At 39.2% G+C, this 23278-nt stretch overlaps 1 protein-coding gene across 1 annotated transcript in view; it reads left to right on the plus strand.

Annotated features, from left to right (window-relative positions):
- Window positions 1-235: 235 nt before the first annotated feature.
- LOC121316298 (forkhead box protein O3-like) overlaps window positions 236-23278 on the plus strand; it is a 50677-nt gene continuing 27634 nt past the window's right edge. Inside the window, exon 1 of the mRNA XM_041251286.1 lies at window positions 236-1851. Coding sequence (XP_041107220.1) covers window positions 1282-1851 — 570 coding nt within the window. The 5' untranslated portion in view covers window positions 236-1281. The remainder of the gene's footprint in view (window positions 1852-23278) is intronic.

The raw sequence follows: 23278 nt of genomic DNA on the forward strand, positions 1-23278 counted from the left end.
ACAGCATGGGCTGAAGCAAGTTCTTAAAGTGTATTTCTAATTTAGAAAACAAACACAACGACCTTTTGTTAATGTTCTTTTGCGTTGGCAAATGGAGAATTGATTGTGATACCACTACTGTGTTGCATTAGGCATTAATTTGTTAATGCCCGAGACTTTTTTTTTTTTTTTTTTTTTTTTTACTTGACGATGAAACTGTATACCTGTTCGGCGCATAGGGATTGTCTCTTTAAAAGGCGATGCGCTCTGTGTAATCCAGGGGGCAGGGCTTTACGGGTTCTGGTGCCTTTCACTATATGTACAGTATAAGTTTGTGTTGCTGCTCCGGACAGCCAGGAGAAGGAATGTTGAGTACGAAATCACGAGTGTGTTTGTGTAAGTAGTGCGATAGGTATACTGTCTCAGTGACACCGTGTATTTTTCTAGCTGTACAGTGAACACGTTAAATGCAAATCCGGAGACCGATCAGACCCTTGTTTTCTTGTATATGCACTGAGGGAACTTGTGTCCTCCTCGTATCTGATTATTAAAAGGACTTGAGTGAAAGGGAGAAATTGTCAAGATGGCAGCAGCAGCAAGATAATAGTAACGTGCTGGCTGTGATCGTTCTGCTTTGCCATTTTTTTTTTCCTGAACAATTTTCAATCTTTAGGCAACGTGGAAGACATTATTACATATCGTTGGATAAACCCGAACCACCGGAGTGAGAGCTGCAATTTGAAATTGTATCTGTCCAGACCAGAGCCCATATTTCTAGGTGCTGACGCTCTGCACCGCTCTTTTAAGATTTGTAGTTGCATCGCATCAGTATGGTATAGGATTTTCTGTGATTTACAACTCGGATTGGACTGGTGGTTACAAAGTAGTGCTATTTACCGCAGAAAAAGTATTGTGGCTGACAGAAAATAAACACAAAGAAGGACTGCAATAATTGTCACAGTAGAATACACGTTTGATATCCAGTTGGACTGGGCACAATCGACTTTACCTTTCCTGGTTTAAAAGTCACATCAATGAAACTGGACTAAGACGTGGCGCGCGTAATAAAATGCATGTATATTTACATTCATGCTGATAAATGCGTAATGTCACGCATGTTTCGGAAAATATAACAAATCTGTGGTGGACAAAATTTAAATTCTTTTTTTTTTTAAAGATTTTTTTTTTTTCAATTTACTTTTGGAAGCGCATTCATGGAAAGTGACTTTGATAGGACTCTCCTAGTGATTCATTGATAGATCAGTTTTGCAGCAGGGAACAGACCAGTGATTAAAAACGAAGATGGCAGAACTACCACCCACTGACCCACTCGACTCCGTAGATGTTGAAATAGACCCCGATTTTGAGCCTCAGAGCAGGCCTAGATCTTGCACCTGGCCCTTACCTAGACCAGAGTCCAGTGTGGGCAAACCCGAATCCACAGACAATTCCATCATCCCGGAGGAGGAAGATGACGAAGATGACACTGTCAATTCCATGACCATCAATACCAACGGCATCATTAGCAACTCCTGCATCAACGGGGAAGACCAACACAGTCCCCATGCTCTCCTTGTGGAAGAAATGGGCGCAGCGTCGTCTGGCCCGGAAAACTCGGGTTCCCCACTTTCGTCTCATTCACCCAACGCAGTTGGAAACGGTGCCAGCGGTCCAGGGGGGTCCCAGCAGCAGAGGAAGGCATCTTCTCGCCGGAATGCCTGGGGTAACCTCTCTTACGCTGACCTGATTACCAAAGCCATAGAGAGCACGCCAGATAAAAGACTAACCTTGTCTCAAATCTATGACTGGATGGTCAGATGTGTTCCTTACTTCAAGGATAAAGGCGACAGCAACAGCTCCGCTGGGTGGAAGGTAAGACAACATGGAGGCGTCGCTCACCAAAACAAAAACAAAAAGACACATGGCACTGGGCCTCCCTCCCGCTCTGTAGTTTCCGCATTTTACTGTTCTGTGTTAGCAGCCAGACTGACACCAGTGTTGCAAGTAAAACACAATACAGTCCTAATAAAACAGTGCCCGATCGTACTTTTAATGCATGTGACATTGTTTAGACAGACAAGGTAATATTCAAGGTTTCCTAAAAAAGGTCAATTTTTACAATTTGAGTCATTCCCTAATGGAATGTAACGTTAGTACAGTAATGCGAAAAGCTGCCGAGTCTTTGTCTGTCTGACTTCTTTTTAAATTTTATTTTAAATATATTCTTTTCAGAATGTAAAGTAACACATAATTGTACAATTATTATTTGTCAAGTTTCACCAGAATTTTAATGTTCTGGCAAACAACTGTCTTAAATGCCCTTGACGCAAACGTGGGTTAAAAAGAATGTTACAGCAGCAGTCATACATAAGTCATGAATTCAATTAATATACACTGCTGGGGGATATCTCAAGGCGTGGGCAAGCGAGCAAAGGTTGAGATTCAGTAGTTAATAAATGGTTGTGAATTAAAGTATCATGCACTGTAGAACAGTTACAGTAAGTCGTGCATTTCAGCCAATTCTTTGTTAAAACAAACTGACTTTTGCAATATCCGATGTCGCTTTTCGATGTATGATATAAAACACAAACCTATGCACTGTTCCATGTAGTTATTTCTGTTATGTTGACAGAACCAGGGTAGTAATCAACACGAAATAATAAATATTACAGCAACTGGTCTTTTATGGCTGTGCCTTGCCAATAAGAATAAGGAGACTAGAATGTGAGATTTTTCACCCAAAACATTTATAATTGAGTAATTTGTCTTTCTTGGTCAAAATTAGACCAGTACACTCCCCCATATTCTGCATGCTTTAGCACTGAACGGCAACGCTGGATGGGTTACATGTCATTATAAAGAAGCACTGTGGGGATGTCGTTATTGTTTCTACATTATTTAAAGCAGTATGCAATAAATTAAACTAATTACGGTGATCAGTGATGTGCAGAATGCCATCATTTACCCCCAGCAGTGTTTCAAATAGACTTATTTACATTTTGACACTAAGCAAGTAGGAGGATCACACATATTGTAAATAAATACAAAACCAACCTTATAATTCACAATTGCCTTTTGTAACCTGTTTTAAATATCATTCCAGTTTAACAAGACAGCAAGACTGTTACAGAATTACAAACACGTTGCCACAATTAACCCTGCCATGCAACACAATTCCCTCAGTTCTCACTAGGTGGCAGTATCAAGGCTCAAGGCTAATTACAAATTTGCAATTTACAAGACATATTTGTAACACAACTCTGAACTGTCTACAAAGCTTGAGTTTGATTGGTAAGTCACTGAATATACAAAGATACACCAACACAATGAGAGGCATAAACTAATACCTAGCACCCAATACACCTTAACTAGGCATTAATTTGTTACTATATGGGGAAGCATTAATCAAACATAATGGTGGTAGCACATGTACACTTGAGACAGTATTGTGCTTGTAGCATTCAAGAGTGTATAAGTCTGGCTGTGTGATTCCATGCCATAACCTGCTGTCTCTTTGTGCGGCTGCTTTCACTTATTATCATAATGTTTATCACATCAAACTGCTTCTTAATGGTTTTTATGACAAGCCCCTTATCCAAAAAAACTAACCTTTCACAATCTGTTTCCCTGCTCTAGTGGTTATTTTAAGCTCACTTATGCCTTAAAAGGAAAATGTGAACCATACCATAGGAATCAAGCTGTGTAAATCTGTCACAAAATTCACCTCAGTGCTTTTCTGTGGTATGTCAAATCTTTAGCGCCAGTCCCATTGTGAAGGATTGCTTTGATTAAAAGGTGGCCCTCCCCATATGTTTTTGTAAAAATACCTTTTTTGTTGCTGTTATAAGCCACTGTTGAGCTCTCTTGGTGTTTAATGTAAATTGTTATCAATATAACCAAAAACACCACTTAAGGAAAAAGGGCAGATATTGTTACATTTTTGTTTTCAACTACATCAGCGATTGGAGCTCCCCTTTAAAACCCCCTGCTTGAGCAGGTAGAAGAAGGAACATGGGGTTTAGTTTTTCCTGTTGCTGTAGTAACACATATCAACATATGGGAAACTGTGCAAAACCTGTTTCACTGCATTGAATTGCATGAAACTGTACCTTTCATAAAGGGAGCATAGTTTTGCGTCACATCAAATACAGTGAAATGTCTGCCTGAGGGAAGCCAGTAAATGCCTGTGCTGGGAATAAATTACATATATAACATATAACAATTACACACACACACACACACACACACACACACACACACACACACACACATATATATGGGAAGAAAAAAGGAAAGTCCTTTAGTCTGATGCTGAAATACACTTCTTAGCTTCAGTACTGCTTTGAGTATGTCTTCAAGGCACAACAGGCAGTGGGAAACTTAATAAAGACTCCTTTATGTACTAGGAGAAGAGTGGGTTTACAGTTTGAGCGAAATGTGTGGATTTTAGTCCAAATCACTTTTGTCAGTTTAGCATACATGTACAAAATGTTGGCTGGAAATACTAACTGAACCAATACACCAACACCTAACTATGAGCAATTCTTGAGCCCCAAATACTTTATTATTATTATTATTATTATTATTATTATTATTATTATTATTATTATTATTATTATTATAAATCATTAAGCACATCTCTGTCAATTATAATTATAATTGTGTCATTATTTTTTCTATATGTGTAAGGAAAACATTCAGCTTCTACAAGCAAAAAGCATTTTTCAAGGGATGGATGAAAGTAGGGTTGCCACGATATCAAAATGGCAGTTTTCGATTATTGAATAATTTTTAAGATTATTGAAATTTCGATCCCTACAATATTTTTTGCATTACAAATGACAGTATTTTTTTTCTACTTTTGTAACTGGTTTAAAATAATTTACTATAAATTCAAGTTTACAGGTAAAACTCACTTGGTTTAAATGTGTTTTAAATGGTCTTATATATTTAGATAGAAACTTTCTGATGTGTAAGTAAATGACTGACAAATCTGATTGAAAAACATTTACCTTTGTTGTACACTTAACTTTTAGTAGTACCAATCACATTTCTACAGCCAAGCTACCAATTTCCCATCCTATTTATGTTTTTTCACTCATAAATGGATCATATATTTACTTTCATCATGTAGAAGTACTGTTTCTTGCTAGTTTTTGGCTTGTCTTTTTATGAATTATGAAATTCTGAATCACAAGTCACAAAGTTTTTAAATCAAAGTTCAGGTACAAAGTTGGCTGGTGGGATCATTTTGGTAGATTATCATTATTTTAATTCAACTGTATGCTGTTTATATTATACGTTGTCTTATTTTTATAATATAACATTTTGAGCATGGCAAATCTTGTGGTGCACTAATTTAAGGACTCGGGGCCCGCTTCGTAAAGGTCCTGCGATTGCAGTGTGGTTCCGATGAGGTTGCGAGGAGGCAGAGGTCGTCGCTGTGTACGTTTCATAAAGCACTTCACAAGCGCCTTCGCTTGCAATCACTGTTTTGTGATCTACGCTCCAAAACTCCCCCCCCAAAAAAACAGTAACTCGGTAATCCACTTTAAAGCCCTGTGACCCATGAAACATTGACCTGTTTTGTTTTGGGTTAAATACAAAATATCTGTGGAGCACGTTCAGTAAGAGTGCTAGTAATGGCTTTCTCATACTAATCATGTAGATTAGCACACTGCAGTATAAACTAAACTGATGTGAAAAAGAGAAATAATTTACGAACATCTATATTAACCATGCTTTAAATTAAACTTATAAATCAACAAATGAATAAATTACAAACATACTCGTTTTAACATAGCCTATTTGGATGGGATGTTTGTTTTGAGTATGTTTTAGCAAAGCACTTGTGCCTCCTCCTTTGAATGAAATGTTTCCTTGGCAGAGTTTGCAAATTCCGTTTTCTCCAGCTTGTATGCCATGTTCTAAAACAACAACAACAACAACAACAACAACAGATGTCGCAAAGAATCCCGCAGCATGAAGCGCATTTAACATTAATAACTGTATTCAAACTGAGATTATTATTATTATTATTATTATTATTATTATTTATTATTATTATTATTATTATTATTATTTTGATGTTTCCAGTACTTAAAGAGGCTACTTAAAGAGTTATATATACAATGCCACGAAAAAGTTTGTGATCCCCATTGTTAATTAAATAAATTCCATAGTTTTACCATGATAACCTTCTTGAATCAAAACCAGTATTTTCTTAAATATCCATTATGGTTTATATTAACCAATTCCATGTCTTTTGAACATTCTTCCTCTCTGTCTGTAATCTGAAATCTGCAGTTGGATTAGCTCTGTCTGCCCAGAATAAATTAAAACCATACTATTACTTCTTTCTCATTAATCTGTAATTAAATGTAAAACAATTAAGTGAATGAACTCCCCTCTGTCACTCAAAGAATGTAAAGCTTTACACTAACTGTCCTTTAAAGCACTTTTGCAAAATGGAACCTAAATTCACAAAGTAACTTATTTTACATTAGCTGACTTTTTCCAGCAAGCAAGGTTATAGTTTACATGAGGAAATAAACGACAAACCCTTTTCAATAACAGTGAAGAAAGGTTAATTAATACCAAACCAGTAAACAGTTAGTGATATAGACCTAAAGTACTTTTTTGTTGTGTATATGTTTTTTATCAGGAGCCTAAAAAAATACTAAAATAGTTGCATAAACAATACCCAAAATTACCCCTGTCTAAATCAAGAATATTACCTAAAGTGGTGTACTAAAAATCTTTAGAAAGGAAAACATGTCATTTTAATTATCTAATTTATAAACCTTAAAATTCAGTAATTAGGTTACTGTAATTGTTATTACCCTTCAGTAAAATTAAGTGACTAGCAGTCCCCTAAAACATTAAAGTAACATTAACATTAAATTAACAACACATCTTTTTTCGAACCAACATTAAGAAAGACGGGGTATTCAGAAAAGTGTGAGCCTTAGGTACACAGCATAGAAACACAGCTAGTGACAGAATCAGTAGTATATGTCCAAAAATGATCAGTTTTGAGCAATATCAATAGGGTGGTCAAACTTATGTTTTAGATTTCAAATAACAAAACCCAAAATAGGTTATTATAAATAGTTTCTGCTTAACTTAAACACTAAAATTCAACTAGATTTCCTGCGTGGTGGGCATCTTTGATTTAAGTTCCCTTTTAATTTGAAGACCACCACCAACATACTTATGGATTATGCCTGTCTATTGGTAGGTATTCACTGAGCTCTTTATATCAGAGCTGCCGATAGGCCCCTTCCTGGGGTGACATCTTCGGTCCCTCCTACCAAGGGATTAAACAGTCAACCCACGGAAGCCATTTCCTCTTTTGCCTCTCACCTACCGTAAGGTAAAACCTCTGTGTTTCTAAACTGAGTGTCTTTTGAAAGAGCGTCTCATTGGTGCTGAAAGCTGGCTTACCGCTTTCCTGGAATCAGCGGCTCTAAAACTTAGCTTCTATCTGCTCCTTTCTTCAAAAGCCTGCCTCGCTTGCATTGCAGGCTGTCTGTATTACTGTCTGTCATATTTGTGTGACTGCCTGTGCAGTATTGATTTAAAGGTGTGCGTGTGTGTTGTCTTTTCAAACCTACACTCTTGGGGAGAAAGCAGTTCCTCAGCTGAGGCTAAGCTTTGCTGTACCCCCGCCGTTGAGTGATTCAGCCAGCTGCCTTGCGTGCAGTTGGGCAAAATATAAATAAATAAATACAGTACGGTACTTCAGTGCCTCGGTGCACATGTTACTCGGTGCATATGGTACTCCGTGCACGCAGTGCTCGGTTCACTCTGTGCACAAAGTGAGTATATCGCCCACAGTACTCGGTGCACACGGCGCCCGGTGTTCTTGGCGCACGGTGCATGCGGTACTTAGTGCCTCGATGCACGCATATCGCTCACAATACTTGGTGCGCACGACACCCGGTGCTTGCATAGCCTGGTGCACACGGTGCCCTCTGTGCTTTGGTACCTTGGTCTGTCTTTGTTCCATGCTTACACGTCCTGTAGGGTGAACAGGCCCCAGGAGGATCGGCATATCCTGTATGCATGGTGCTTGGGTGTCCAGCACGCTACTTTGGCACTCAGGGATGAGACTTTTTGTGACATCTGTGCGGCTTTTCAGCCCTGGGTGCTTCGCAATAGGCTGGCTAGGGTCACGGAGGTGGAGGCTAAGTCCCCTGCGGCCGAGCTGTCAGTTGCCCTTGGGGCTCCAATGCCCCCACTGCTTCAATTGTCCCAGCCCCTTCCAGGATATTCCCTGCGCACAGGCTCGGATGTCGACCCCTCATAGTCGCTCCCCATCTCCGCAAGCGAGATGGGTTAAGTGCTCGGGACAGGCGAGGGACAATAATGAACCTCAAGGCACAGATGGCCCATGTCCTGGAGCTCTTGATGAGGCAGCAAGCGCCTGCGGCTCAGGCTCCACCATCGCCTGCCCCAGTATCAGCCCCTGTCAATAGCGGCCTCCTGGGATGAGGGCTCCTTTCCCACTGAGATGGAGGAAGGAGAGCAGCCTGCGCTCCCTGCTGAGGTGGAGCCTAGTTTTTCCCGCCAATACCGCTGCCTCTGGCCTTCCTAGAGAAGGTCCAGTTAGAGAAGGTGACAGTTCTCCTAGTGGCCCCAGGTAGCCCAGGAGAATCTGGTTTTCGACCCTGTGCCAGCACTTACAAGGCCAGCCCTGGGAGAACCTGCTTTGCCTGGATTTCCTCAGTCAGACGAAAGGCACTTTCTGGCATCTGGAACGTGGCAGGTTCCAGTTATGGATCTGGCCCCGGAACGGGACCTTTGGATAGCCCTAGGGCTATCTGACACGGTCGTGTGCACGTTGCAGAATACTAGGGCAGACTCCACGAAGTTGTTATACGCCTACAAGTGGAGATAATGGAGATGTCTGGCTAAGGGTCACGACCTAGTCTCCTCCCCTATGGCAGTTATCTTGCAGGTTCTGCAAGAACTGCTCGATGCTGGTAGGTTACCTTCTACTTTAAAGGTGTATTTAGCGGCCATTTCTGCGTGCCATGCCCAGTTGATTCTGTACCTCTGGGTGTGCATTTCTTGACAACCCGTTTTCTTGAGGGTGCTCTGCGATTACGCCCTCCAAGGAGGGTCGTTCTCCCCAAATGGAGCCTTGATATTGTACTGGAAGGTCTCACGAAAGAGCTGTTTGAGCCCATACACTCCATGGAGTTGGAGTATCTGTCTGTGAAGGTAGCCTTCCTCTTGGCTATCACCTCCTTAAAGCGGGTCAGTGAGCTACAGGCGCTGTCTATCCATAGCTCCTGTATGTGTATTTGGGACGATGCCAGCAGGGTGTCACAGCGTACAAACCCTGCTTTCCTCCCAAAGGTGATCACAGCCTTCCACATGAACCAATCTGTGGAACTGGAGTCTTTCAATCCACCTCCCTTTTCTTTTTGGAGGAGGATAGGAGATTGAACTTCCTCTGTCCGGTGTGGGCATTGTGGTGTTAAACGTGGATAGGACAAGAGCTCTGCGTCATTCTGATCAGCTCTTTGTCTGTCACGGACCCTAGGACAACCCCTCTCGAAGGAGTGACTGTCACACTGGTTTGTGGACACAGTCTCAACTGCGTATGATAGTGCAGGCTTCGCTGCGATCGCCCTCACTGGTTCGACGCAAAAGAGAAAATGTCTTCCATGGGTTGACTGTTTAGTCTCTCGGTAGGCGGGACAGAAGACATCACCCCAGGAAGGGGCCTATTGGCATCTCTGATATAAAGAGCTCAGTGACTATCTACCAATAGGCAGGCATATCCCATAAGTACGTTGGTGGTCGTTTTCTCTTTCAGGGAACCAGGGTTACGGTAAGTAACCTAACGTTTTGCACTCTACTGACTTTAGCTTTCCGAATAAAAAAAAAAAATGTTTGTCACTAAAATATTAAAATTTTCAAAGGGTAAATTCAGTCCAAGCTAGATCCAAAGAATTATATTTTGTGAGATTTATGTAATATTTTGAGAAATTATAATTATGATTTATTTTGCGATATGTTGTGACTTTAAAGCTGTAGATAATCTTGCATCGGTTTCAAAACTGCTACATTCACAAGTCGTGCTCTCCTTTTTAGTTTTTGTTTTAAACCAAAATAATCCCTAGCTTGGGATCGCCGTCTTTTTAATTTAGGTGCAAGTCCAGTTGCTTTGTCCGTTGTAAACTGTGTTAGTGGAAGTGCTGCCTTGGGCACGCGCTCACTTTCCACCCTTCCCATTATTGTGATTATGAAATGGTTCGATTTTTATCTTATTCTACCGTATTTTAAAATCAATAGGATAAGTAGCAATACAATATCGAAAATACCACAGTAAACGTGATCGCGGAAACCCTAGATGAAAGTAACATTTGTTAGGCAATAAATATGGCTGGCTCTTCATTTAACAGGTGGTTCAGACCAAGTGACCATGTACAGAAGGGTGTCTTTATGAGACAGAACATAGCTGACAATCAGTTGTCCTGCAGAGAACATCCCTCTGTACCACAAGGGTCTGTGTTTTAATAATCTACAAAGACAGCCCCTAAAAACACTACTCTAAAATATACACCTTCCGTTACAGTTCATCACTGGTGTATTTAAAGTATGTAGCTTTAAATCGGCTTTGTTATAGGAGTGGTTCCCATTAAATGCCTCAAATACTATTATCTTTTATCTGTTTATTTTTGGTATGTCATTGTTAAAGTCCTTTGGCTGAGTTCAGGACCTGCTGTTTGGTTCTAGTTGCCTGCCATATGTCATGAAGGCTATATTAGCCAGTCTTCATATCTATAAATGCCAGAGCCATCTAGTTAAAGGCTGTGTATTGCCAGTAGTACATAATGCCAAAGTAGCTGATCTACGATATGTTACATATGTGGTAAGCAACAAGAACTGAAGAACTCAAAAGGAAGCACCTTAACACAAACTGATCAAAAACTTCAAAAATACGTGATCTGTGTATTTGCAATAAGCAGCATTCAGAACCAGCATACATATCATAAGGTGAAGGTAACAGTAAATAAAAGAAAAAACGGTGTGCTCCATATGTGTTCCTAATATGAAAAGGCTGAGCAGCAGCCCTGAAGCCATGTGCGTGGTGTCTGATAAAACAGGACCTCGTATGTTCATCTTTGAGGCTGACACAGGCAGGGTGAGGTCAGATAAACTCGAAAGATGTGCTTGGCATTCCTTTCACTTGTGTTTGTCTGTTACGTGTAAGAAGTAACAGCTTCCTAATTAGCCAAATTAAAAAGGCTATAACATAATGTGTGGTATGTTAAAGCCTAACTACTGGGGGGAGGGGTGGTGTAGATACAGTATATTGCTGTAATAGAGCAGCGATTTTACTGTTCTGTCCACATGTCGTTTTTAACAGTTCTTGTGCTTATTCAACTTTGTAACACCACAAGTATTTACAATTTGCACCATTGTTAGTGAAGGTACAATAGACAGTAACAACTTACTTGTGTTCACGTTTTTTGACCTAAGTAAACTTCTGAGCTTTAGTGATTATCTTTGTGACATTGACAATTGAATTTGCCAGGAAATGGTGCAGTGTCCTTCACAATCTCCTACTGCTGCGAGTAGAGGTAGGAACACACTTACTGGTCTAAGATTGATGTTGTGGCAAACAGATTTCAAAGGAGGAGGAGTCTTATCATCCCAAAGCCTAAATTTGGAAAAATGCAATAAACAAACTCCAAGGAATTCTGTTTGAACATCTGATTGAAGGGTTGTGAGACATTGCTTTAATTTGAATACCCCCTTGTGGTTACACTAATGTAGATGTAACTATATAACTTTACTAAGCAGTTGTTGCTTTTGTTCTCCTGTTACTTCCACGATACAGACAAGGAACCATCAGCAGTATTTTTAACTCAGCAGCAGTTTTAAGGGACATTATAGTAACCTTTATAACCTTTGAAATATTATTAAATTATCCATATTGTGTGTCAAAATCTTGTGTCTCTTAGTTTTGTGCACAGGTAAGATTACCTTTTGCATTGGGAGATATGAGGCTTTGAGACGTGTTCATGTTGCAGTACAAGCTAAATAAGAGTCAACATTCTTTGTCTATCTCCAATTCTATAGACAGGCTGTTGCGCCACAGCAGTTTTCAAAGCTCCCAAGTTCACATTCCCAGCATGCCTGTCAGCATTGCCAGCTTTTAAAAACTGAAATGTGTCTCTGTCATTAGCAAGATGCAGGGGTTTGACCACAGATTTAAAACACCTGCCTCTCCCTGTTGCTTCTTAGTTTCAGTTTTGATGGCCATTTTTGATAGAAGCCCGATTCCATATTAAAGACAGTCCAACTCACTGTGAAAATGCAGTTACTCCTTGAAGTAATTAAATGCTCCACCATGGTTGAAAACAAGTGTAAATGCCAGGTGTCAGGGCTCAGATGGGTTACTATACATCAGCATAGTAAGTTGTGACAGTAATGCTGATGAAGACCACAGTAAAGCCTTGTAGGTAGACTTTTTGCCTTCTCTTCAGCCCTTTTCAAAACGCCAATGAGCTTATTTAACATACATGCACACTCCCACTACATGTGATGACTAGGGGTCACACTGGAGCACAGCTATCATTTCCACGCCCTGAAGGAATTGGAGGCAGTAATCCTTAAAGAATGGCAAGGTATCCCACTAAAATAATTTGAAACACCCAGAGGGAGGCTATATCCTGAAGTCAATGCTGGCCCCACAAACCTGCGCTGCACATCTGTCACTGCGATTAGTGATGACTTCTAGTAAGCCAATGACGTGGAAGCAAGTGGAGCACATGATTTGTAACCGAAAACACAGGATTAGAAAAGGCAATTCGGTACAAGATGTTTCTGTAATAGCCTGGTGCGTGTGTGTGTGTGTGTGTGTGTGTGTGTGTGTGTGTGCGCGCGAGTGTGTGTGTGTGCTTGCGTGCACGTGTGTGCGCGTGTGTGTGTGTGTGTGCGTGCGTGCGTGCGTGTGTGTGTTTCCCCTGTATGAAGCTGAAGCCACGCTTTCATTGTTAATCCTGCTTCTTTATGTAGTAGCTGCCTCTCCAAGACATCAAGGACTTTGGCAAGTTGAAGTAGCGTTTTGTGTAATGTAGCTCGCTGAATAAAACGTAGAATCATGCAGACTGTGAAAATGTGCCAATTCATGAAAACGTAACTTCAGTTGGAAGTAATAATAATGATGAAAGACAGTTTACTTGAGTTACCTAAAATAAATTATGACATACAGTACTTCTTACATGGCTTCTAATGAATTCTCTGCAGTAGCTCCAAAAAACCCTTTCCACTTTGTATTGCCGTACTATTGACCACACTATCCTTGGTTCCCCCACCCCCTTCCCCCCCTCTTCCTGGCCTGCTGTGTCTGCTCTAAACATTAACTTGGTACTTTGCTGTATTAGTTTAAATTGGTGTCCTGACTTTGCCATGTCTCAGTTACTAACCCAGATATCTTACAGCACAACCTGTTTCACTCTGGTGCTGGTTGTATTGCTAGAAGAAAGCAAGCTTCCTTTCTTGTTGAATGGCAATTCCTTGCTGGTTTTGCAGAAATAGCTTTAAATAACAGCAGTCTGCCTTACCCTTTTTTTTCTCTCTTTATAAGACTTTGTCCTTGTAAAAACAACCTTGTTTTACCCCACGATTGACACACCTTTGATTATGCAATCTGTAGTGTGGGTAATGTTTCACCTCTATAAGAACATCTTGTTCTTTTAAATAAGTGACTCAAAAATTGTATTTAACTGCCTCTTCTGATTTGTGGTGCTTGGGAGTGGGTGATTTTTTTACCTGTATTGCCCCACTCGGACCACTTTCTTACTGAATGTGTTGGTATCCCTGAATAGACAGTCGTCCCCTTCAGATGTGTCTGTGTAACATTTTGTAGGTAACACCTCTTGTGCTTTCTTTTTAAAATCATTTGTATTTATTTGAAGAGGTGATGACATAGTAACCAAGTGGGATGAAATGGGAAATTAACATTTTTTCAAGGTCTCAGAAAAAAACTGAATTCTATTCCAGGAGAAGGTTTTCAGTTTCCTACAATATATCGCTCTGACCACCTGGCTCGCAATGTTTCCAGAGCCTACTGTTATTGTGCTTTTTAAACTCTATTATTCAGCTGTACTGCTTTAGAAATTACATATTTTCCAATGGAAAGTACAATCCTTCTGACTTTAAACCCTTGATCATAAGACACGTATTCCAAAGTGGTTAGAAGACATCTAACATGTGTGTCTTTTTAATACTTTTATAAAGTAATAAATTCTAAGATAAATAAATTCTACTGTGTATTCTGAGAATTTGTTTTGGGGCCAAAGGGATGGTTTTCATTTCATCTTTCCTCTGGGAGCTCATTGAAGAGAGCTGAGCTTTGAATATTAAGGAGACCGAGAAGTACCCTCTGTCTTTGTACTGAATATGGTACGGCCCTCACTTTTTCAGTGAGTTTCAGTTTATGAATTAGCAAATGCCAGGGAGCTAGGTAGCGCATCATTTCCTAGATTTCCGTACTTTTCAGTGGATTAACTAACTTCCAGGGGCCCAGGACTGAATGGCAGTGGGTGCTGAGACCTTGACTGAGGTGTGCTCGTCGAGATGCAAGGTGAAACTCTAGCACCTGGCTGCCATTGTCCGTCACCTTTTATGATGACTAAGTTTTCACAAGCACCAATTGAAAAATAATTCAACTAAATTGAACAAAAAAAAAAACAACCCCACACACAAGCATTGAAGAGTACTGCAATGTGAAGCTTGTTTTTTTAATTTTTTTTTGTTTAGTAGTCACCAATACATTTTTACCTGTTTCTTCTCCCGATTTGAAATGCCCAAATACCACCCCTGTGTTGACTCGGGAGCGGCGAAGACGAACACACGCTGTGCTCTGAGGCGTGTGCTGTCAGTCGACTGCTTCTTTTCACTCTGTAGGCCCGCCATCCAGCCAACCCGGGAGGCACTTGGCCAATTATGCGCCGCCTCCTGGTAGCTGCTGTCCATGATTGGCAGTGGAATAGCCTGCACTCGAACTGGCGACACCCAGGTTATAGGGAGCATCCTACACTCCACGCAGAGCACCTTTACCGGATGCGCCACTTGGAAGCCCCTTATGTGAAGCTTGTTTAACAGGCAGGGTTGTCTAGCCTGTTGCCTGTTTTTTGTAAAAAAAAAAATATATTATTCCTCTCTATTGTTAAAGCAAAATAAAGCAAGCTTTTTTGCCGGTTTTACTTGTGGGCATTCACTGCTATGTACACTAACATTATAATTGTTGTGCATACTGTGCCTGGAGGCAGCAATGGGCTGTCATACAGGTTTCACTGGGTTTTATATCGTAAATAGGGTGACTATGACTGTGAGAATTACTTCTGAACTTCACACATGACATCTGATTCAGGGAGCAACATTCTGGATGTCTGTAAGCCTAAAGCAGTCTGTTTGTTTAATCACAAAAGGCCTATCGGCCAGGGCTGGGTTCTGGGTTCTTTTACGTCTCTAAGGTCTTTCCATGTTGGCTGAACATTGCTGTGGGTTCAGTTTATGTGAGGGTTAAGAAAGTAGTGCGTGTACTACCCAGAGAGAAACCGCCACGAATCCCAATTCTGGAAAAAATCACTTGGCTTTAGCTTGAAAATGATCCAGCCACATTTTAAAGCAATCAGGTTGTGTAAATTCCTCTGTGGATCAAGAGTAGAGAATCTGTATTCTTTTGTAACTTGCAGTATTGTCAGCTAAGACAGACACCTCCTGACAGAATGTTTGGAGAAATTGGCTGTCCACTTCCAGGCTAGAATGTGTACAATATATAGTTTAATGAACACTGTAACTGTTGTGATTTGCTTTATCTAAAGAAGGACCTTCATGTCTTGGGTTCATTAAAGGAAGTGCACATTTTCTTTACAATCACAATTATTTTTCTTCAATTATTCATAGACTCACTGAGTGCGCCGCATGGCACAGTGCATTAGTGGCCAAAAGCAAAACATGAACTATCTTAATGCAAGTATTTTTGAAAACTGGATTAGTTTGGCTTGGAGAACCAAATTATCTGCTGAAACTCCACGTCTAATGAAAGCCGAGGCTTTGGAGGGTAATAATCTAAAAACCGGTAAATAGGTTTTTAATCCTTTGTACAGACGACCAGGAGATCAGGATAGGCTGTTTGTGTGATGCTAAAAGAAACAGATGGAGAGGGAGGAGGGCTTGTGACTGTGTTTGCGTCTATTATTATTATTATTATTTATTATTATTATTATTATTATTATTATTATTATTATTATTATTATAAAAATAACAATGATAGCAATCATCCAGAATAGCTTCTCAAGAGATATTAAAGCAAGTCACGAACTAAATCAGAGGAATAATACTCAAAAGAACAATGAAATTGCTTGCCAGATTGTAAGCTGGCCCCAGAAGGGTTGATTGTAAGATTAAACTGCTGGTAATAAACCGGTTACAGATGCTAAGGGCAGTATTCAGAAAGCATTTCCTGTATCTGCCAGAAGACATTAATAGCATGTACTGGCACGCCAATTATTTGTGTTTACAAGCCAAAGTCCAGTGTCAAAGGTAATCAGTAATCCCCCCCCCCTTTTTTTTTACTAGAAGACAGAGGGGAGGGGATGCATATTCATACAATCACTTCAGTAAGCTGCTGCATAATTCATTGCAAGCTCCAGTCCCTCAGGACTCTCGTGGATTTTGATATCGATGCCTAGTCCTCTCTAGCATCACTGAATGACATCACTGACAACAAGTATACACTACAACACTGTCTGAAAAGAACTGCTCAATATGTGCACACCAATGACAGGTAGCACTATGCAGAGTCCACTTTAATTTGAAAAAAGAAAATGTTTGGTCTTTTAATCATTAAGACTGCACATATTGAAACACTGCTTTGTGAAACTGGTAGAAATAATACTGCTAAGTGCTTTGAAGTGTTTTTAGAAAACAATGATCATCAGATACAGCCTGTTATTGATCATTTCTAGGTTAAAATGCTAACATAGAGATTACTGCAGTACAGTTGCACTTGTAACTGAAGCGGGTTATAGAGGAAGAATTGCATAGCGTTTGATATATGGCTGTATAGTTTTTCTTTTCCAGATGTACGGTCTTGAAAGAAAAATAACAGCAAACAGAAAAGAAGATTCTAGCAGGAAAAAAAAAAACATATATATATATATGTATACACATACATACACAAACTCTTCAAAAAAAGAAACGCGTCAGTGTTTGGAATGTACTTTCTACAGCACTAGTATGGCAGTTTGCATAGTAAAATAGACCAAAGAGCCTTAACCTGTACAGAAATCATTGACACTTTCAAAGGTAAAACAAAGTTCAAGGTTAGCATAAATGAGTAATGGGTATGGCTGCCCATGGATCAAATCAGAACCTGGATACCATGCTGGGGAATGGCAGCCCACTCTTGCTCAAGTGCCTGGAAAAGTCCTTCTAACGTCTGTAGCTCAGGATGACGTTGTCTCAAGAGCTGATCAAGGTCGTCCCACAAATGCTCAATGGGGTTCAGATCTGGTGATTGAGACGGCCGTGGAAGCACATTGTCCTGAGTGAGGTAGCTGTGGTGGCCCAGGCTGTGTGCGGTCGTGCATTGTCATGCTGGAAAATGACTTTACGATGGTTTATGAATGGGATCACATGAGGGTGTATGATCTCATGACAATAGTGCTGAGCTGTCAGGTTGCCTTGAACATGTGCAAGGTTGGTTGTACCACTGTCTGAGATTGCCACCCACACCATGATACTACCACCACCAAATCTGTCAACCTGTCACGCACAGTTGGCCACAAAACATTCATGACGTCTCCTGGATACCTGGCCTCTTCCATCTGCATGTCGAAGCAGAAATTTGGATTCATCACTGAACACCACGTTTCTCCATCCTTGTATGGGCCATACTCTGTGACACAATCCATTTAAACTTACACAGGAACAGGATTGAGGACAATTACTTTTTTTCAACTCTAATTCCTTTTGAAAATCAACTTCCAGCTCCAATTCCCATTCCCTTTTAATCAATTCCAATTCAATTCCTTTTGAAAATCAACTCCTAATCCAACTCCCATTCCCTTTTAATCAATTCCTTTTGAATATCAACTCCCAACCCAACTCCCATTCCCTTTTAATCAATTCCAATTCAATTCCTTCAAAGAATGTAGAAAATGTATGTAGTCCATATATTCTTTTGTTAAGGTTAAAAAGTAAATAATTGCCTTGTGTGGAACATCCACTTTCTGCAGTTAAAGATAAAGCTAATGTAAACTAATATATGTGTAATCAAGGGTTTCTTATGTCTAGTTATGTGTTTTTTGGCTAGCTACCAGCTTGCTAAGGGCTTTGTGAAACTGGCCCTTGTTTTATTGATTATCAACTACAGAGTGTTATTGACCATATATAGTTTAAAAAGCGATTATTGAAGCACAGGTGCCTTTTAAAAACTGTGAATGCTTGATTAACTAATGTACGGTTTACTGATGTTACTATAAGGACAGTAACTTCAGTCCCTTGAAAGCTAGCAGCATTTAGCAATGCATTTCCAGCAGTGAGAACTATCAATTTAGATTAGGCCTTGTCCAAGCTGTAGTGCTTTCCCATTTGTTTGACTGTGACTGGTGATTGTTGAAAACTGTATGGAAACCAGGAGCTTGTCTTCATCAGGGCCGCTGCCATTGGCTGTTGTGCTCTCCACCCCCTTGCCCCATTGGCTGCCGGCTCTGGTAGAAGAATCAATCAGCTGACTGGAAGTTTATGTAGGTCAGTGTGTAGCAATGTGAAAGTAGCTGGCTGTTTCTAGTCCCTGAACAGGCTTTGTGTAAACTGGCAGCAGTCCAGCTCCTGTTAAATACTCCAAAATAAACTGCAACGTGATGGGAGTGGGGGAGGGAATGGCACAGTTGACAGTATAATGGCTTTTATTAAAGGTGCACTATCCCAGATTAAATAACTTGTCAGTCAGTTCTATTAAGCTTGCTTGTTCTTCTTTCACTGAACTGAAATTGGCTTGCTAGTATAGTAGACTAGTGGGGGCCCAGGCTTTTTTTATTATTGCAAGAGATTATGTTGACAAAGTTCTGATAAAATAACATAAACAACTGACGGTAACCAATCCTCATGCTGGCTATTTTAATACATTTCTGAGAATTCTTAAAGACAGCACGTTCTGCTTAGATTTGAGCCCACTGTTACAGTAGTGTGCAGATCTGTCTTTCAAAAACCCTTAGTGTACTGTATATTTACAAAAATGGTCAGTCTGTCTCTTGGAAATATTTGTTACTAAAAAGCACTGGGTTGCTTAAAAAGGCGAACCAAACAAACAACTGATTAAACTGACTAATTTTTTCAAAAAAGTCAAAATCCTTATATAAGTATACTCAACAATATCAATATCTATCTATCTATCTATAATTTATATATATATATATATATATATATATATATATATATATATATATATATATATATATATATACACACACACACACACACACACACACACACACACACACACACACACACACACACACATATACCAATACACACTAAGAGGGCAATCCCAAAGGGTCTAGGAATAAGAATACAAAGAATATGCTCAAGAGAAAAAGAGATAATCTTCTAGATTATAAAAATAGAGATAAAAAGGTCAAAAGACTCCCATTAGTAATGACTTATTCTAAGCTGTTGCCCAATATTTCTAAGATAGTTTGGAAACACTTGCGGATTCTACATAATTCAGAAAAATTGAAAAAAGTATTTCTTAAGGCCCCAGTTGTGGCATTCTGAAGAGAAGCTCATTTAGGTAATATTTTAGTTCACAGTAAACATAAACGAATATTGACAGAACAGGTTCTACAAATACTTGCACTAGTACATGTAAAGTGTGTAAATGCATGGACAAAAATAAAAATATAATTAAACACAAAAGCAACACATATCCACTAAATACTAATATTTACTGTGAAAATAGCAATGCTGTTTATGGACTAGCCAGTGAAAAATGTGATGAAATAAAATATGCAAATAGTAATTGCATTAATTAGAAAAAAAAAAAAAAATGAATGAACCAATAGTACAGCTAAAAGTAGACAATGCGACATATAGAAGAATAAAAGAAAGTTAATGGATAAATAGACTGAACACGATTATGCCAGCGGGACTCAACAGAAAATAATGAACTAATTAATTCCAATAAATATATAAAAGTTAACAAAAATAAACAAATAAGTTGTGCATGTTGATGCACTGGGGAGGCCAAATCAAGGCTGATCCTCAGAGTTGGCATTGCATGATAATATAAATATAAATTTATAAAAAATTATGTTAATTAGAATTAATATAGATTTAAAGATACAAGTAAAAATGATATGACAGTATGTAGAACACCATTACATCATGTAAGAATAAATCATGGATTTGAATATAAACAATAACAAGTAGTTGTCATGCCGTCAAACACCTATAAATACCTCCAATGTTTTGATTCAAACACAGGCTCCCTTGAGAAAGATATGTACAACATATCGAAACGTTGGGCAGCTGGCTTTTTTGATATATATATATATATATATATATATATATATATATATATATATATATATATATACACACACACTATCAGTGCATGTAAATTCCAATCTGCATGTTTATTCACTTGTTAAATGTAAAGGAACGTAATGCATTTTTAAGAGATAAAATAAAATAACATAAATGAAATCACTTTTAACAAAGGAATCGTTGCAGGAAAAGTAGTATGATGCTACATGAGATCAAAGGCTTTGGGCAGTTGGTCTTACTTTTAGGTGTCATTTAATCTAATTCATCTCCACTCTGTTGCTGTGTTTTACTTTGTACAGTGTCCCCCTATCAACTGACACAAAATGATGTCACCCATCTCCCATAGCAACAGTATATAACAGTATTCTGCCTTGAGTGTCATAGGATCTTTCAGCTTTTACTGAAGCCCGTGGAAGTTCGTATTCATTATACTGTGTTCTTCAGCCATGGTTGTGGCCTGTATACAGTACCTGCAGACAGGATAGGTTCACGTTGATGTGTTCACAGAACTTTATTTATTATATTTTTATTATTATTTTAATGCTTGAAAACATTTATCAAAAATGATTGCCTTTTAATTGACCTGGAATGACCAGGGTCTGTATTGGTTGAGGACGCCTTCTGGTATACCTCTAGGTGTAATGGTTGTCAAAACCACTACACTGGTGTGGTATGTCAAGCCAAATCCAAATTGTTTGACACGCTTTGGCAGTAACATACAGAATAAAGCCTGGAGCGCAGGTTTGGCAAGGTTTTCAGATTGCAGGCTTCTTTCCTCACTCTTTCTTATAGAGCTTGTACTTGTCACTGGTTTTGCATCTCTTACTCAAGTCACATAGGGAGTCTGATCAGCAGATGGAATTGCAGTATTTGTTTTATCTTTTGTTTTAACAGGTGCTTTAATAATTGTAGGGTTACAGGATGACTGTTCTAATTGAGGATGCCCAATTGAACTTTTAAACAAGTAAATATTTTATGATGCCAGTTCATTTAGCCTTGCAATCATTAGACCTGCCTTAATCCCATTAATAATATTATAAAGTAATTGCTGTACTCGATGACGTTAGCTACTGCGTTCACTGAGTCTTCTCCCACTAGTAATAGGCTGTTAGTTTTTATATTGGTTTTCTGCAAATCTTCATTTTTCAGTCTTGTTACGTCAACAGACGTGCACCCTAAAAATAAAAAAAATAAAAAACATGCAAATAAAGAAACAGTAATATTGTGTTCCTTATTGGTCCTTATGCCTTCCTATAGCAATATGAAGTATACCTGCTCTCTCTAAACACAGAATATGATATAGATTTACCTTCCAAAAATTCGGTGGACAGGTGGGTAAATTGATAGGTTAGTTTGAGGGGCACTAAGACGGCACCAAGAAATCCAGAATCCAAACTCAAGAATCCAGTCGTTATTTCACCAGTCACAAACACGCATTGCAAGTTAGTGGATTCAACCAGACTTTTCTGAATACCCGGACTTATTGGTCACGTGTTTCTGTCAATTAGCAGACCAGACTACAAGCTGTCCTATCATTTCTCAAGCTACAGCATGCAGTTTATTACCAAATGACCACTGAGACGCCCGGAACCAAAGAAACTCAAGTTGTGCAGCAACACTACACACTACACATTACACAGTACACTACACACTACACACTACACACTACACTACACACTACACTACACAGCTTCTCTGGAGCACTGGTTCCAGATAATGAAATAATTACAAAACTTTCATGCATTTCTTTATTCAATTCACCATGTAGGTCTCACATATGCAGTTTTTGAAATAAGCATTGACTAGCCCTTTGTCAAAGGATAAAGATATCTTATTGTTTCATGTGAGTAGTTTTCATTGCTTATTCTAGATGTATTGTTATAATAGGTGTATAAATATGTTACTTCTTCAGCTGCAGCCTCTAACTCATATAAATAATGTTAATAATATCAGGTCATGAGGGCCAGAATACTCTCCAGCAAGTTCAGATTTTACTTTGGGGATCCATGATGGTGCCATCTAGTGACAGCTGAGGGAATATATATATTTCATCTGTAGGTTTGTGTACAACATGTGTGGTTGATGGAGAAGCAGGGGAAATACCCAGAAAACTTTCATAGTTAATGTCTGGACATCTCATTGAGCCTGATCTATGATTTTTAGAGAAGATCCATGTTACACACACCCGCAAATTTTGTGATGTAATGCCTACATTATGCCTTTATCTCAGTGCGTTGTAACATTATAAGACATTTGTGCCTCTTTTGCTCCATGCTAATTGCTTGCCAGTGACTAACAGAAGGCATTTCTGTTTACACACAAGAGGCACCAGCATAACAAACACAGGCTTTTTAATGGAGGTGAGACACTCAGCAAATGGTTCCATCGCAATACATCTCAGCTCTCTTTTTGTATGCAGTTGACAGTGGAGATTTGTAACTCCTTTTCTTGGTTAATTGTGTCCTGGGTTTTGTGCACTCCTCATTCACCAGCGCCAAAATAAGATGAACTCTGGCAGCCCAAATAATCTTGCTTTTGTGGGAGTAATGGCAGTGTTGTGTAGAACTTGGACTGAGTCCAGCAGGGCTTGCAAGATATATACTGCAAACCCATTGTCATCTGATCTTACTGAATAAGGGCCTTTTTGAAAGAGCAGAATAGCTTGAAAAAAAGAAAAAAAAAAACACTGGCCAGTGATTTCTCTAATGAATAATGT

This window comes from Polyodon spathula, chromosome 5 (genome assembly GCF_017654505.1).
Source record: "Polyodon spathula isolate WHYD16114869_AA chromosome 5, ASM1765450v1, whole genome shotgun sequence".
NCBI lineage: Eukaryota > Metazoa > Chordata > Actinopteri > Acipenseriformes > Polyodontidae > Polyodon > Polyodon spathula.